A 16,437-nucleotide genomic window follows, 5' to 3' on the forward strand; every position below is an offset into this window, starting at 1 on the left:
CTACTGTTAGCATTCAAACATGCAAAAGGGAACATAGCCAATGATTACTTTGATTTAACGGATGAAGGCTGTATTGCTAAATGTAATTCCATCATCACTCAAAAGTGAGCATCTCTCTTTAAAAAGGAGAAGCTGAACAGAATTAACCATGCCTTTAATTGCTTTCCTCTGTTTACAGTCAGCGAGGTAAAATGAAAATGTTAGAAAGCCATTACTCAGATCTGTGTATCGGTACAAAGGCCACATTGACTTAAGGTCAGGTACAGAGGTCTGGACTCTACCCAGATAATTATGGCAACAGGATATCACTTCTCATTGCTTATGATTTTGAATAAAAATGTAAAATCTGACCAGCATAAAGTTCCCATTTGCAAAGCCCATGAACAGTATTCTGGCTAGCAGAAAAATGAGCAATAGACATACCCTATTTATAATAAGGATTAATCCTCCAAAAAGAACAGTGAGAGACATTTTGCTTCAAGCTGCAGGCTAACGAATGCCCTTTCTTCAGAGCTTATGGAAACCGCAATTATACTAGCAGACAAGGTAGCTTTCTGTGACCTGCTGAAGAGGGATAACCAGTCTCTGTCTCTTAATTTCCTACGGGTTTGAAAGTAGAGGGAATAAAGAAACCTTATTAGCTAGTAGGTCCAGACAGGTGTAACACCTCCAAAGGTCCTGTCACTGCTGCTTCTGACCAACTGAAAATCAAATTCATATTTCTTGTAAAAAAATTGTTTCTGAACCAAATATTTCCTTTACTGTATTTGTCATACTAAGTTTATCACATGCAGTTCATAATGCCAATTCAGAGCTTCATGTCAGAGCTGTAATAGTTTGCCACAGGCACTGAGACTAACCAAGAAATCTTATTTCCTCTCCCTTACGGAATCAGGATTCAAGCGTTTCCATTAAAACTTCTACCAGTAAGGTTCCACTGTCTGAATATTAATGCTACCTGTATTTATTAATTCCATAATAGTGACCCCATTCCAGCTCCACATGATAGCTGGATGTCAATATGCTGAGCAGTGACTGTAAAAAGAGACTGCTTCCACCCCAAATAGTAAAAAAGAGCAACCAGATCAACTGATTCTCAGCACATCTTGGTGAGTAACTGATTCTTCTTGTTTTCTGAACAGATCTAGGAATGAGAAAAATCATTTCCACACCATCTGACACAGTTTGGGTTTGGTTTTCTTGCTGAATAAAATGCTCAAAAAATACTGAAGTGTTCTAGTTTTCTTTCTATTTCATTTTCAAAAAAGATTTGGGGAAATATATAATCCCAATGTTATATACATATAAAATCAGATTACTTTTATTTATAAAATATTCAAATGCCATTTTGGCTAAATGGGTCTTGATTTGATCTCTTATGGCTGTTTTAATTATTTTATATATAAACCCTTTGTTTTGTCTTATCTTACAACCTGTCTTTACCTAGCATAAAGCAATGTGGAATGAGAAATGTATGGTCCTTTTCCCACAGACAGCATCCATGAAGGAGCTTAGCAGATCCAGCTACATAAAATGTGAGGAACTAAACTATAGTTACCAAGTATGCTGGAGAGACATTCCCTACAGCAGCCTTCTGCAAGGAAAGAGATGTCAGGCAGATTCCCCCAAGACTGAAGACAGCAACTAGAGTGAAACAGAGTGTCTTAAATTCCTTCTTCCACCTGTCACAAGAACTGTTACGCTGCTTGAACCAGGCAGAGTAACATGCTTAGCTCACGCATGATGATGTATTACACCTGCAGTCAACACTGCTTTCAATGAGTCAAGTCCTCAAGAAATAGCTTCAAACCATTCGTACCACCCTAAATTACTCCAACAGAAGTCTTACTATATAATCTAACCCTATAGGTGATGGAAACTGCAAATTAATAAGGACATGAAATAAAAACAACTGAATGTTTTCATGCTTGTGCCTTCCTGTACCATCTTAAAAGTGGCAAATGCACAGTGTGTCCTTTGCAAGTGTCTGTCATGATCAATGTGTATCAACAGTAACTGAGTCTCTAGCTGGGGGCCTCTCTGTTTTGCAGAAGCTGTGACAATAAATTCAACTAGGAACAGCCCAAGTATTATGTTAAAGCTGTCTCTATTTCCTGTTTATTAGAGCAGATCTGTCAGGATCCAGTGGCCAATATGCATTTTCAAAGAAAGATGGTATTTCCTGCTGGGTGGAGGAAGAGTTTGTAACTGAAAATGACTTCAAAGGGGACAATTCTGGAATCACTTAAAACATAGAAAAAGTTTTAAGGACCACTGCAGGAGATGGGAAGCAGAAGCCCGCATTTCATCTTTCTATAACCACTTAGAATGCAGAATAAAGACACAAAGGCGACTGAAGAAGATGAGAAGCAGAAGCCTGCATTTTATTTCTCTATACTTAGACATAAATGAAACAAAAAAAATGATATTTTTAAAATATGTGTATGTGTAACACAGGAAACTACCTGCTCCTCTTGGTGAAATTTCATTCCTTACTTCCACTATTTTGCTAAATCGACTTAGAAATGAAAGCACTTACATAGGAAATACATTATCTAGAGAGCAAAAATTGTAGTTATGGGTTGAAATGCGAGTGATTACCTGAGCTATTCCACCTCCAGCACCACTATCAGTTATTTTGAGCATATAAAATGCAAACAGATGAAAAGCTGTAAAGTGACAGGTTAAAAGCCCTTATTCTGAGACAGACACAGTTGAGAACCATTGCCACTGTTGCTTTAGAGCACTGCTACTTATGGATGTAAGTATACTTACGAATACTTATGAATACATTTACACCTAATGAAGACAAGAAATAAACTGTCCTAAGTTCTCTTGAAAGCTTATGTTTCCATACATTTATGTAGTGCATAAATTATGCATATTTCATCTGTAGTAGACATATGACAACATCTAAAATACGCAGTCATATAAATATTTTTTTATCTAACAAGCACTCTTAGAAGAGTAGCCACTTGAAAAATCAAGAGTAACATATTAAGACTATTACTTCAGTGACTGTAGCCACTAACTGCCTTCCCAGGAAAGGATAAATATTTGCTACAGATACCAAAAGCTATGTCAATAAAATGGCCTCAGAAACTGCAACACATTCTATCCTTTGTAATCACAAAAATAGCTTTTCATTTACTCAAACATCTAAGGAATCATTGACCGAGAAAGCCTTCAGCTATGATGAACACCTCTCATGTTTTCTCCATTGCTGAATGGTCCTATTAAGTTTATCACAGCTGGGAGTGGAAATATTGGTAAAGCCTGAATGGAAGAGAAAGGCAATAGCCACCTGGTGATCTTGTAATGGAATAGTTCATGGATGCTTAAGCAGCCATGGATGGAGCTGTATAGTATTTTCTTGCTGAAATAATTTCATGGCTTACAGTTCTCTTTTGTTGCAAAAGGATTAATATGTGAAATTTGTCAATTCAAGGGCATTTTCTGGGCTCAAGATCTGTCAGTCATTTACTTTCCTTTTTCATGAGTCCAAGGAAGTTATTTGGAAATGGACTGTCAGTTAAATTGGGTTTGCTCCACCATTAGGCAGAACCAGCAGAGCTCTGGTGATGTCTCCTGTCTGTGACGACAGTGGGAATATAGCTGGTAGTAAAAAGGCAATTTTCATTAGCAATTTGAAATTCTTCCCATGTTCAGTCCAATTAAACCCGCGGCCCTGTTATATAGTTGGCTATATATCTATAATAATACTGCTGTAATAGCTGTAATCAATAGACAGTTGCAGATCAAAAATATACAAGCATATTAGGGCATATGCACGGATGCACACACAATTACACACTACATGTATATATGTGAGTAATCTATGTGCATACAAATACACCCACAATGATAGTGGAAATGAGATTAGGAGACATTCCATGTTAATAGAAGCCACATACTTGATTTTAGGCAGACAGGGGCAGTACTTTTAATTTCATCTATAACTCATTTCTATCTTCAGAAAAAAAACAGATTGATTTAATTGGCTGTTATGCTAACAAGATATGACAGATACCAAGGGTTTTCCGCCACTTAATGGTGATCTGGATCACACTGATACTTTTGTTGTTGTTTATCCCTTAGCATGTTGCAGATGTTCACTGTGGTCAATATGAAACCAGCATCATCACTGGCACTGGTGGAGCCTGTAAGGACGCAGTGTACAGCAGTAGCACAAAGTCATGCTGGGCAGCAGAGATGGAAATCTTAATGTGGTTTCTGAATGATGGGAGTCAAGAAAAGCTTAAAGAAGCCTTACAGTGAGGGTCTGATGTTTACAAATACTTATGTACACTTTTTAATTGTTTCAGCTTGTAATGCTGCATTATTCATCAGTAGCAGGAAAAGCTACTGATGTCAAGGAAGTATAGTTTGATAAATTAAACGATATGCTAAAGAGATCCACATAGGTGTATTTCTGAGGATGTGCTTCCCAACAGATCCAATTCACAATTTGCAGTTCTGGGAAAAGACTGAAGTGCCTAAGAACAGAGTGCTATTTACATGCTCTGAGGTATCATGCCTGGCCTCCAGATGCTCTTCTGTAAGGGTACAGCTCTCCTGTAGGTCCTGTGTCATACCTGGTAGTCATGGATGGATGGCTCAGGCTTTATAGCATCTTTAATGGAATTAAACACCTATACGTCTAATTAGACACTTGGATCACCTCTTTCTTCCTCCTCCTTGGATTACCTTGTTTCCAGTCTGCCTTCTTTGTGCTTCAGCTCCCCATTTACAGAAGGGCAACCGTGCTTACTCCATTTGTTTACAGCAGAAGTTGAAACTCTTTTAGAGTGAAGGAAAATATAGTGCCAACTCCTGGAATTTCAGCTGGAGTCCCCGGATTCTATCAAATATGAGCCGAGTTTTATACAGTGCTCCAAGCCTGCACTGATGATGACTAAACCTTGGAAAACTGAGGTAAAATCTTACCTAGCCTGATTGCTTCAAGCGAATGGCACAGCACTGCGCACTGTGTGGGGTGGCATGCAGTCTGTGCACCTATATAGTCTATAGGTGAAGCAATTTTAAATGCTTTATGGACTTTAAGGATTAAGTCCCAAGAACAATTTCTTTTTTTTAAGTAACAGGGTACTGTGCATGATACATGCATGATTTCTATGGCCGCTCTGGAGGGTTGTGAACTTGTTTTATTTGTGTAGATTAATATGTCATGGATTATTAATGAGTTACTTTCTCCTTCTAATAGGCAGTATTCATCTTCTACAAGTTATGTAAGGTCCTCAGCTTTTGGCTGTGGAGTGCACATGAGCACTCAGCTCAAGTTTGTGGATATCAGAACTATTTAAACAATAGTGGAAGTGAAGCAGGCAGTTTCTGCTATGTTATTTTGATTTAATTTAGTCACTTTCAAATCAGGAAAAGAAAATGTTTTCTTGCTCTTTTATTCTGGCAGTACAGTTTCAATTTTTGATAAGCAAAATGTGTAAGACACAACAAAGACTCTTACGGTCTGCTATGGAGAAGTAGTAATAAAAATGCAGAAAACAGTCATTATCATTTCCTATCCTTGCTAGAATGTTCTTCCTTTTCAAATAGTTTATTGATTTCACTGACTTCATAGCAGGTCTGCATAAGCAAAGCACATAGAGGGCAGGAATGAGATTATTACATTAATGAGAGCAGATGCTGAGCAGACATCAGAAACTTACTACAGTTAAAAAGATGAGAGAGTGACATGGGAAAATTAAATTATTGATCAGATACATGTCTAACAGACTGGTGAGCCTGATAATAGATAGGAAGTAAACCCAGCATATATCTAGATGAAGGCAAAGTAAATATATAAGGTATATATAATCACAGATGAAATCACTTCCTCCTTATTCAAGGAAAAATGTTTTACCTTCAGGGTTTGCTTTGCAATATCATGCTGGCTAGAGGGTCATGGCTAAAGAAACATCCTTGAAATAGGTTGTTATGACCATTGTATAGGTCAGTGATATGAAGGACAAAGGGATCAAATCAATTTGTTTAAAGCAGTATTATTATTTGTTAGTATAACCTGGAGCAACCACAGTGACATTACCTTTATCTGAGCATCTCACAGCAACTTACTCAATTGAAAGTGGCTTGAAAAAAAGATCTGTGTGCTTAAAAGCATGGCTGCTTTTTCTAACTCTGTTGGATGGCCTAATAAAAGACATCACCTCTAGCCACAAACCTTGCTTCACTTACGTTTTACTCTTCTGGACTAGAACAACATTGCTAATATTGAGTAGAGGAAGACTGACATTCATGTTTAAGCAGGGAACTGTCCTTTCTAATCAGCAGCACAGAATGATCCATAAACCAAATAACTTATGAAATATTAACTACTGTGTCCATTGCAAAGATGAGTGAACTGCTGTGGACCTGAGTATTGCCAAAGATTCCAAAAAGGCAGAAACTAACTCCAGACATGTGGCTCCCAGTCCATCGGACAATTCCTATTTTTGCCTATCGGAATTTCCCAGTCCTTAATGAGCAGCCCATACTTTGAATGAGGTAAGAGCAGTGAGGAGGAATTACTGAGTCTCCAATGACTTATTTATTACCACACGAAGCTCACTCCTGAAGCTTCCAGGCATTCTTAAAACATATGCCGCAGGATACCTCGTGCCAGCTGGCAGCTCCGCTGTTAGTCACTGCTTTTCAATGCCTGCAATTGACATTTTGTCCCAGATCCAGAATCTAAAACATAGTCTTCTCTGCTGGCTCAATTGAAGCTTCAAGCCATATAAAAACTTCTTGGTATTGGCAGACAGACGTGTAGTACCCTATACAAGATGATTCCAAAGTACATCCAGGTCTTAGACTGATCGCTTTAGTTTCTTCTACTGACATAATATATGCAGCGGGAGGCCTTCTACCTTCTGTTAGCTCTCCAAAATGAGAACTCAAGATCACAAAGAGGTTATACCAAGCCTTTTGGATTCCATTCAGTTGTGCACTGTTTCAGGACATAAAAGGAAAGGAATTCACCTTTAAATCACACAAGGTGATTTTGTCCACATGCTCTTTCCCCAGCTAAGCCCTGGTAAAATCTGGCTTGTGCAAATGAAAATAAAAGTGCTATGCCAAGGTAACAAAATCTCCACATTAATGAAAAAGAAGGTATCAATTAGTTCTCTCTGCAATGGCATATTAATGAGGAACCTGAAGGTTTGACCTGTCAGAAGTAGTTTGGGGTAGAAGGTATAGATAAACAGGCTATGCTGCAGAACCATACTATACGTAAGCACATTATGTGGTGCAGTTACACACTGATGTGATTTTCCAATACGGAATTTAAAGGCTAATGTTTCCCTCTATCATTTTCTCAAACTCTCCAGTGAACTTGAATTACTTTCTTACACTTATTTAGTTTAATCGAAATACTAATTTTACCACTTCAAAACATTCACAGCTCTGGTCCTATAGGGCCTTGGAGAGCAGAGTACAACACAGTCACTAATCCTGGCAGCTGCAGTCACCATTCAATACTCAACTACTGTAATTAGTAAAACCGTACTGTTGATATTTTTCAGTAATAGAGGATTTCCAAAAGCAAATTACAGCCATAAATTACATCATTACAGCCTAGATTAATGTTCTGTGAGGTAACAAATCTTGCAGAAAGACAATCAGCTTTGCTAGAGAAAAAAATACAGAGGACAAACTAGATGACTGGGACCTGACTAATGTCAGCTGTACTTCTGTTTCCATTTGCTGCTGAAGTTCCCTCTCTTGCCAATGTGCTGGCTTGCTGATGCTCGTGCTATGGTGCTGGTGCTTTAAATATCAGCCATGATTTGTTTCTGAGGGGAAAACCAATCTTGATAGGCTCACAGTCTGTGTTGATTCCCACTGCCAGGCCCTGCAGTTTAACTATGGTCTGAAGCACACACCACAGCAATGGGGCGCTGCCACAGTGTAGAAGTTTGGGTCTGTTAATTCATTTAGCATATGTGCATCGATCTGGACAGCTTGGGCACTGCAGAAAGACCCCTGAAAACAGCCTCTCTAGCTTAGCAAAGTAGATTCTGTTAGTAGTCCAAGCTCTGGTATGCTCTTTGTACCCTTTTGGTGCTGGGACAATGAATAGTTCAAATCCCATCACCACCGCTGCTCCCCACGTCCTTTTAGCAGCTGCTACACAAACAGAGCCAGAAGCAGAGTGCTAGCTTTCTCTCCAAGACTGTACTGAATCCTGTCCTAGCTTTTAGTGTTTTACCTCCCTCAAGCAGAACTACTGAGTTTGAATTAGATAGTCCTAAAGTATTCCATGACAAACATCCTCAGTGATGAGAGTCTGGCTAAATATGGGAATGTAAACTGAAAGCAGGGTAAGGCAAACATGCATCTATAGCAAACTGAAGGTGAAAAGTTGCTAGTATTTTTAATGCTTGAGGTAGCTCATTATAACACTGAGGCTTATAAAAGTCCTGGTGATTATTTTTCCCCTCATGCTCACTCATTACCTTCCATTAGAGTAAAGCATATTCCTGTTGTCTAGACAGGTTCACTGTCCAAGCTGGAGCACCTCAGAGCCTCATTAAGAGTCCAGCCTAAACAATTCCTGATTCTGCTAGGTGAGTATTTCACCTGATTGTGAATGTGAAGAATGAGGTAATCCCCAGAAACAGAGAAGCTTTATGGATCAAAATCATCATTAGAAGCTGCCAACTATCAGAAACTGCTCCTGTTCTTCAGTGTAAGTCACAGCTAACCCACTTCATGCTCAAGCTGGCTGTTTGCAGACACACCTGCTCTGCTCTGCAGATGTGGTTCAGCCTGTCACTCTTAAGTGACAGCATGCGAAGGTGGAAACCGTTCACTGTTTAGGGTAAACAAGTTTGTCTCCTGGAATAAGCTTGGGCAGTGCCTGGACTTACATTTATCAGTTAAGACAACTGAATGTTACCTAAAGCTAATGAGAAAGCACTAGTTCAGATGCAAACTAGTACTTCCATAAGTGAACTTGCATAGTATAGAGCATAATCTAACAATCAAGACTGCTGTGTTCAATTCACCTTCCAGCACCTTGGGAACAAAGTCATCAATGTTCTTCCATTTCCTTTTACCTTTCTTTCCAATCGTTCACAGTGCTGGGGGAGGTTCAGAATCAGACACAGCATTTGCCCCATTGCTGGCCATGGTCAAAGTCTGAACTGCTTAACAAACACACTACAGTCTTACAAATTGGTAACTTTTCTGCCTTGACATTACAGCTCTGTTTCAGCTGCAAACTTCTGCTGAATATCAGCCTCTGAAACAGATCTCCTGCTGAGAAGTGTTTCTCTGCCCTCCTCTATCCGATCTGGCAGTGAAGGCAGCAGGGGAGGGCACACAGGGTGAATACAGTCCTTAACAGCTACAGCATCAAAATACACAGCCCTGGAATGTCCCTCTTAAGCACTGTCAACTGGGTTCTGAGCTTGCTTTCTGCTGGCTAGTCATTTTGGCTCTGCATGGGCTCTGCTCACATGTGTATGGCAGCTGTGAAATTGCCTTTGTGCTTGTGTTAAACAAAGAAAATTTTAATCAGCTGTCATTTCAAATATAAACTTGTTATTTAAGATATCTTCTTCTGATGGAGCAGTGTCACAAACCGGAACCAATACTTAAAGCAGTCCAAAATCCTGCCCAATAAATCACAAGGATAAAAGAATCTCTGGACAACGCAGTGCCATGAAAGAGTATCAAAATAATCTGCAGCAGAATGTGGGCTTGACTCAGGATAACCTGCAGTGCTGAGAATCAGCATGGAAGCACCTGACTATCTCCATGCAGCCCTGCACTGTGCCATGCTGTCAGAAGGAAGAGCCCACAAGCAGTACTCTGCTAACACACGCAAGTGATCAGCATCCAGCACAGACTAACAGCATCCTGTGTCCCAGTGTCAGCTGTGCTGTCCCTGCTTTCCTGTTAGTGGAGCTCACTTTCATCCAACCTTGAACAACACCTTGACTTTGATTAGCTTGGCTTGCAGACTGAGAATATTCTAGAGGTTTCTGACCTGTCAGTCATTTGTTTGTGCAGCATTTGGTGCTGTGACACACTCCTGTTCAGTGTTCAGGGGAGCATTCAGGTATTACCACAACACCAAGCATCCAATAACTGAGTCACTGGCTGTCTGATGCTCATTATCATTGTTCTGCAATTTTGCATTTAGTTTGCAGGATATCTCTCCCGACAAGGCTGAGAAGCACATCTATTAAGGCTCATATTAATATCTCTCTACTACAGACAGGAAAATCAGCAAAGAAACCCAGAAGTTTTCTGTATGTCAGGGATCTTTAAAAATCTGGAAGCTAGCTGACCCCAGCTCTCCTCAGCATTTTAAAAATCTCAGAATAATCCATTCAACAGCATTGTCAGATATGAGGGATGCTGGGAGAGGAAATGATACATATTGTTGTGCTGCACAGAAAATGACATACAACTCGATCCAATGGAAAAATTAATTCCAGCCAGCTGAGATAGCCTTATTGATCCATTCTCATTTCCTGAAAAAAGGTAGGACTGTGTGTGTTTGTAGTAAGGAAAAGGAAAACAGAAGCTAGAAGCAAAAGCACAAGGGTTGTAGAAATGATAACTGGGACTTAAGGCACCATTAAATTGAGCCATATTGAATTCTTTATGTTGTCTGCATCTTCTGACCACTTTAAGATCAATGAGCAACAGTTCTTTTTTTTTTTTTTTGCTTCTGTTTCCTGATGAGCAGACAACAAAAAAGCCAATTCTTAACAGATAAGATTAATCGATGAACATTGCTAGTCACAGCTCAACGCACTACGTGAGGCAGCCAATTTATAAGCAGGTATGCATGATCCTGAGTTCATCTGCTATAAATACAGAGCAATGACACAAACTTTAGTGGAATTACAGCCACCATAAATCTAAAGAGGGGAATGCTATCCTCATTTAAACAATTGCAACCTGCCCTGATGGAAGTTGTAGGTATACAAGTGATCTCAGTTACTGCTTCTCCCTTAACAACAGAAGACTAGAACTCTGGTCTTTCACGCAGAGCACTCCATCTTGTAACTGAACTATAAAACCTCTTGACTTCATGGTATTATTTAGGGCTTCACAGTTCATTTAAGTTGTCCCAGTTATTAACAATAATAGGATGGTTTTACATCAAATAAGTTTCCCTCAACTCACAGTGTTTATTTGATGTGATTCATAATTAAAAGATCTGACACAATACCTGTCAGCTGAAAAGCTGATACGTAGACTACCTGTTTCTTTGTTTGTCATAATCAAGTCAGGAAATGGATGGGTTTATATAGCCTCAGCTTTTATCTTCTGGAACATTCCCAGTGCCTGTTGCATCCTGCTTAATTCAAGATTGAAAGATTAACAGGAGGGAGAATTCTGCACTTCTGTGACCTTGAAGCAGTTAGAGCTTTACAGTGGGAAGTCAAGAGTGTGCAGGGATAAAAACTATTTATTTAGGTCCATATTTTAAAATGGTGTTACAGGGACTTCATTACAAAGAAATACCTTAAAAAATCTTTACTTTAGGGAACATCATACTCAAATGTGCTAAATATTTGATCCTCTGTGTTTTAATGGAGAGCAAGTTAACAAGCATACATAAAAACGTCCAAAAGTGGTTTTGGCTGAGTCACAGCTCTGCATCTTTCATGGCATTCACTTACTTATGCAGCAGAACTGTCAATACGCTGAGTTCTGAATATAAAGAAAGATACATGGAAACCAGGCACTTTTTTGAAGGACTACCACTTTGGTTTTATATACAGGGATCCAGACAGTCTTGCATAAATATTAAACCATTGATTCCCCATCTTGCTCCCATGAAGGAGTTCTCCTTTAATATTAATGTGTCTTCCTGGCATCAAACAATGAACTTATACGTAGGTCTTCTACTTTGTTCTATGCCAAAGTAAAATTTTATAGTATTAAAAATACATATTATACATTTAAAGCATTAAATTTCTTGCCAGATTTCCTAAAACACGGACTCGTGTTGGACACAAACATACAGCCTTCTTCAGTGGGATCTGTGTGTGTGCACGTGCTAGAAAGGTGAACAATTTTGGGTTTGCTTTTTAATCTACTCAAGAGGTAAAATCAATATAATTGGCTATATTTGCTTGTGTCAGGATACAAACTGCGGGAACATGAGGAAAGCAAGGTAACCTGCCTTCTACACCTTAACTGACAAGTTCTGACTTACTTGTGATTAATGGAGGAGGTTTTCAAAAGCAGCTTAGCAGACGATTAATTAAGTTCCTATGAAAACACCTTTCCTAATTGATCCTGCAATAAGTAATATGAAGTAAAAAATGCCAGAACAGGGCATAACTCATGCAGTAGATTTTCCCTACTGGAAGATTGAATCTTTGGGGTAGATTTTTCCTGCCAGCAGACACTGGGATATATTTTCCATTTTGCCTTAAGAAATCTTATTTACTTATTTAACTCTCATACCTGATGAATTTTACTGCCCCTAGTTTCTGTAGCTATTTCACACCTGCTATGATTTAAGTGAGTCAAGAGATCTGAAGGAAGGATTGTGTGCCTGAAACAGCGCCTATCTTTTTCCGTGTGTATCAGATGGTCTAATAAATGACATTACCTCTTTGCAATTCTTGCCTCAGTTAATTATTGCTATTCAATGATGGAAATATAACATACAAATCTCATCTTAGAAATCCATATTTTGAGTGAGACATACAGAATCTGAAACAGCCTGCATGAAAGAGATACTGAGTGGACGGTTGCACCAAGTGCCATACTCAAGAGTTTGGTAGTGAGAGCACTACATATGACTGACTAGGATCTATTTTTGATGCATCACTTCCCATAGCAATTATTTAACTAAAATTCTGGTACGTGAAAGTTAGAAAGCAGCAGAATCAGACAGAATTACATTTTTCTCACTTTTCTGTCTCATTTTTCTCCCTAAATACCTTGAAGGGTGAAATGTCCTCCAAAATTACTCGGATTGACTAACTTCTGAGCTCAGGAAAAAAAATATACTTACCTCAAGTGTACACATCTTTTTTTTTTTTTTCTGGGAAGAAGTTATTACACTTATTTTTCACCCAGTAGTTTTGATATCTCTTGCTCCTTTTATTTCATTGCAGTGTTTGCTGTAGTAGCATCAATGCATTGTTGCTTCTTGCGTACACTATTTAGTGTAGTAGTTAGGCACACAGAATACAAATTCTACTAAAACCATCTCTTTTGACTGTATGATACATTCCCATTGATATTTCAGCAGCTGCATCCTATCACTTGCTCCAGTGATCCGAGTAAGGCTCTTATAACATTCCAGGTTCACTTCTTACTGACAATGTCAACTCTCTGATATCTTTCATTCCAAAATACTGTAGCAACAATTGCACTAATCTTTTGAAGACCTGCTTGTTTTTCATCTTACTACTTGTTGGTAACGTAATCAGGCATAGGGCAATAAGACATACATGATCCTTCTTGCTTTGTAAGCTTGGAATGGCTCACAAGAGACATGCATTACTCTGTGGGTCAGAGACAATCCTCATGCTATACTCAACCCAAGCAAACATTAGCTGCTTTCATCCTCAAAAGACTGACTAGGGTGCCCGTCAGGCTAATGGCAGAGACTCAGTCAGTTCCCTCCATCCTAATCCACTACAATATCTCTGGGCAGCTTGTTCTTCCCCTTTATTTGGGGATACCAGATCTTACTTTTGATGTCAGCAGTTTTGCTGTAGGAACACTCTATGCTTAAATCAACAAAATCTACTTTACCCTCTAGAGGATTATGAAACACACTTGCTGATAAATGCTGAAGTCTAATTTCTGTGCAAAATAATGTACTGTTGCTTTACAGTGTGTAGTTGAGATAAAGACTGTGGTCTGACTTCTTAGCAGATACAGAATCACCCTCTTACTTTTCAGTGTGACTCTTGTTTCAGAGCAGAACTGCCAGGTAAGCAGCTCAGCCAGAGATTAATGCCTAAATAAAGAAAGCACCCTGGCTGGATATGCCATGTTAGCTAACAGGAAACTCTGAAAATTCCCTTTATCTACTAATATCCTGCTAGCAAAGCCAATTTTGCATTAGTATCCCATCTGACTGGATTCTGTTAACACAGTATATTTTGGCTCCAGCCGAGTGTTATCACAAGGTACAGAAATGAGATAAACAAACACAAGAAAGCTTTGCAAAGAGAAAGGTTTAATGATTTCAGTGGTTGAACCCTTTGCACAACCCAGAGGGCCTAATGGTGCACCTGGTGGGAACAAAGGATCTTACTTGACACGATTTAAACAATGCTAAGATAATTCATTTAGACCTCCAGTTCTTAAAGGAACCCACATATACAGAAGAATTTTAATCTAGAATAGACACAAGTCTGCAGGTAAATCTCGAACCTTCTATGCAAGTGCAAAAGCAAGAGACCCTGATAGAGATACTAGATTCCCCAGCTGCTGAATACAGAGTAGAAGATGTTAAGTCTGCCAGTAGACAGGAGTCTATCATTTGGTACTGGAAGGCACCTATCTCAAAATAACATCTGACCAGAGAAGCTTACACACATTCTCAAGTCTATAGAGGACAGAAGCTCAATTATGTATTCCCTGTTCAACTCTACAGGTAATGAAGACAATTATTACCCTCTCAGATCTACAACGTAGCACAGGCTTTCTGCTGACTTCACAGACTTTGGATCAGGAAATTGCTGGTCATGATCTCATTTGATACGAGCAGCAGTTTTACTCATCAAACGGAAAGACTATATTGAGACTAGGACTTCCAGGAAATAATACTCATCTAATTATCTGCTGCAAACCACTGAAAACCCTTCAAAGAAAAGACTGCCAGAATCTCCTCACCAAGATTATGCACAGGAGAGGCAAAATTCACAAGTGAGACAGGTTTAACTCCTCTCCCAGATCCAGAGCTCTAATGATAGGATGTGCAGCTCCTCTATGAATTGCCACCCGGTGCCGTTCTAGGCAGCTTTGCGCTTCTCCCCTTTTCTGAGCTTTGTCAGGACTTCCAAAATAAATGCTCTGCACCTACTTCACCTGTGAGCATGGAAAAAGTTCTCAGCATGTACTGAAATCCTATAGAAAATAAAATGCCCACCCAGCAGTGCACCTGAGATGCTGAAGACTCCAGTGAAATTCCTTGTTTGCTTGACTCAGAGGCAGGGAAATAATCCTAGGTTGTTCACTCACAGGAGGGAGCACTAACTGATAAGTCTCAGTGCTCCCACAGTCCCAGCCTTGCTTTGCAGTACTAACTGCATCTTCACTGGGCTAAAGAAAAGGTGACACTGCTTCCACAAATCATCTTGTAAAGATAAGCAACAGGTATGATTTCACAGGGAGGAAGGTAACCCACAAATGGTGCTACAACACTGAGCAGAGCACATATTTAACCCAAAGCATTTTTCCATATGAAAGTCTGTACTACATTTTTCTTAAGTACATTATCGAGGCTATTATTATTTTCTGTTTCCCTTAAAGCCACAGGTTCTTACACTATTAGGGAAACAGTCAGTAAAATCTGTATCAGCCTCAGCCTACCAAGGACCAAGCAAGCAAAAGGTGCTCTAGGCCCAATAAAGTTTCTCTACAGCTTGCAAGTTGGACCTATGTAATGTCAATTAGAAATAGGAATGTAAATCTACTTGGCTTTTCCTTACCAGCTGGTGGCCTGGAGGGAACCATGGGTGTCAGAAATTCAGGATTTAAAAGTCAGAGAGATTTTAAAGGTGGCAGCATCCCTTTCCTGTGTGGTAAGTTTATAAGAACTGAAACAGTGTGATGTGTACAGACCATTAAATGAGGGTATGATTTTAGCAAGCAAGGGAGGCAGGGCAGACAGCACTCCTTTGCCAGTCTCTCTGAGGCCTGGTATGTGTTTTCTCAGACCACATACAGATTGTATGGAGCAACATGCTAAAACAGTTTCTTACCATTGCCAGTGGAACAATTCCAACAAGATCCTTCTGGCAGATGAAGATTTCAGACAAGGTTATGTCTGTTGTCCCCTTCCGAGGGTATTCCACCTGCCAGGTGATGGGCTGTGTTCCAGAAAGGCTGCTGAAACTGGCTATTTCAAAGTTCATCTGCACGACCTCATTGAATAAACTGTTACTTCTGAAAAGAGGAAAACAGGGAAAGGGAAGAGCTATTACTTCCACTGAAGAAGGCAAATGAAGTGAATCATATTAGCTACTGGAAAATGCAGCTATTTATATGCAGATAGAACACTAGGCCTTTTCCAATCTTCAACTTCTTCAGAGCATACAAACTGGAATTACTCAAAATAAGTCAGCTGCTCTTACTATGAACACTATGTGGAGGGATAAAATCCAGGATATTGTATCAGGTGAAAGCAAAGTATACTTATTCCATTACAAGTTTTTTATGATTTTACAAGTATGATTCAACCCAACTGCAAGATAG

At 39.4% G+C, this 16,437-nt stretch overlaps 1 protein-coding gene across 3 annotated transcripts in view; it reads right to left on the minus strand.

The window, feature by feature from the left end:
- Positions 1 to 16,437, minus strand: part of TMEM132C (transmembrane protein 132C) — a 203,685-nt gene that overhangs the window by 37,742 nt on the left and 149,506 nt on the right. For all 3 annotated transcript variants that reach the window (XM_061355393.1, XM_061355394.1, XM_061355395.1), the window contains one exon: positions 15,945 to 16,128. In XM_061355393.1, the coding sequence (XP_061211377.1) occupies positions 15,945 to 16,128 (184 nt within the window). The remainder of the gene's footprint in view (positions 1 to 15,944; positions 16,129 to 16,437) is intronic.

Source organism: Neopsephotus bourkii, unplaced genomic scaffold (assembly GCF_033783945.1).
Source record: "Neopsephotus bourkii isolate Nb327-2 ecotype Australia unplaced genomic scaffold, CSIRO-AGI_Nbou_v1 NB_795, whole genome shotgun sequence".
NCBI classification, from domain to species: Eukaryota; Metazoa; Chordata; class Aves; order Psittaciformes; family Psittacidae; genus Neopsephotus; species Neopsephotus bourkii.